Genomic DNA, 289 nt, shown 5'->3' on the forward strand with positions numbered 1-289 from the left:
GGCCCCTCTTCCATCAGCACCAAGCCCCTCGCTGCCAAGGAGAAGAGCGCGGCGGGCAGCAGCGGGGAGGGCAAGAGGACCAAGCCCATCCCCTGGGTGGAGAAATAGTAAGGGCTTTTTTGAGGCAGCGGGGCCGCCGGCTGTGTGGGGCTGGCTCTGGGGGGGCGATGAGTGGGTGTATAGCTAAAGGGGTCAGAGGTGTTGGTGACCCTGCTGGGGAGCTGTCGGCGCTGTTATGGGGGAAACCAGCACTGTGAGCTGCTGTCGGAGCACTTTGTGGCTGGGGTGG

The 289-nt window shown here is 64.4% G+C and overlaps 1 protein-coding gene across 1 annotated transcript in view; it reads left to right on the forward strand.

The window, feature by feature from the left end:
- Nucleotides 1–6: 6 nt before the first annotated feature.
- Nucleotides 7–289, forward strand: part of RFC4 (replication factor C (activator 1) 4, 37kDa) — a gene marked incomplete at its 5' end in the record, with an annotated part of 12,850 nt that continues 12,567 nt past the window's right edge. The window contains one exon of the mRNA XM_009075952.1: nucleotides 7–107. Coding sequence (XP_009074200.1) covers nucleotides 7–107 — 101 coding nt within the window. The remainder of the gene's footprint in view (nucleotides 108–289) is intronic.

The sequence above is a fragment of the Acanthisitta chloris genome, unplaced genomic scaffold (assembly GCF_000695815.1).
Source record: "Acanthisitta chloris isolate BGI_N310 unplaced genomic scaffold, ASM69581v1 scaffold34355, whole genome shotgun sequence".
In the NCBI taxonomy this organism is placed as follows: Eukaryota; Metazoa; Chordata; class Aves; order Passeriformes; family Acanthisittidae; genus Acanthisitta; species Acanthisitta chloris.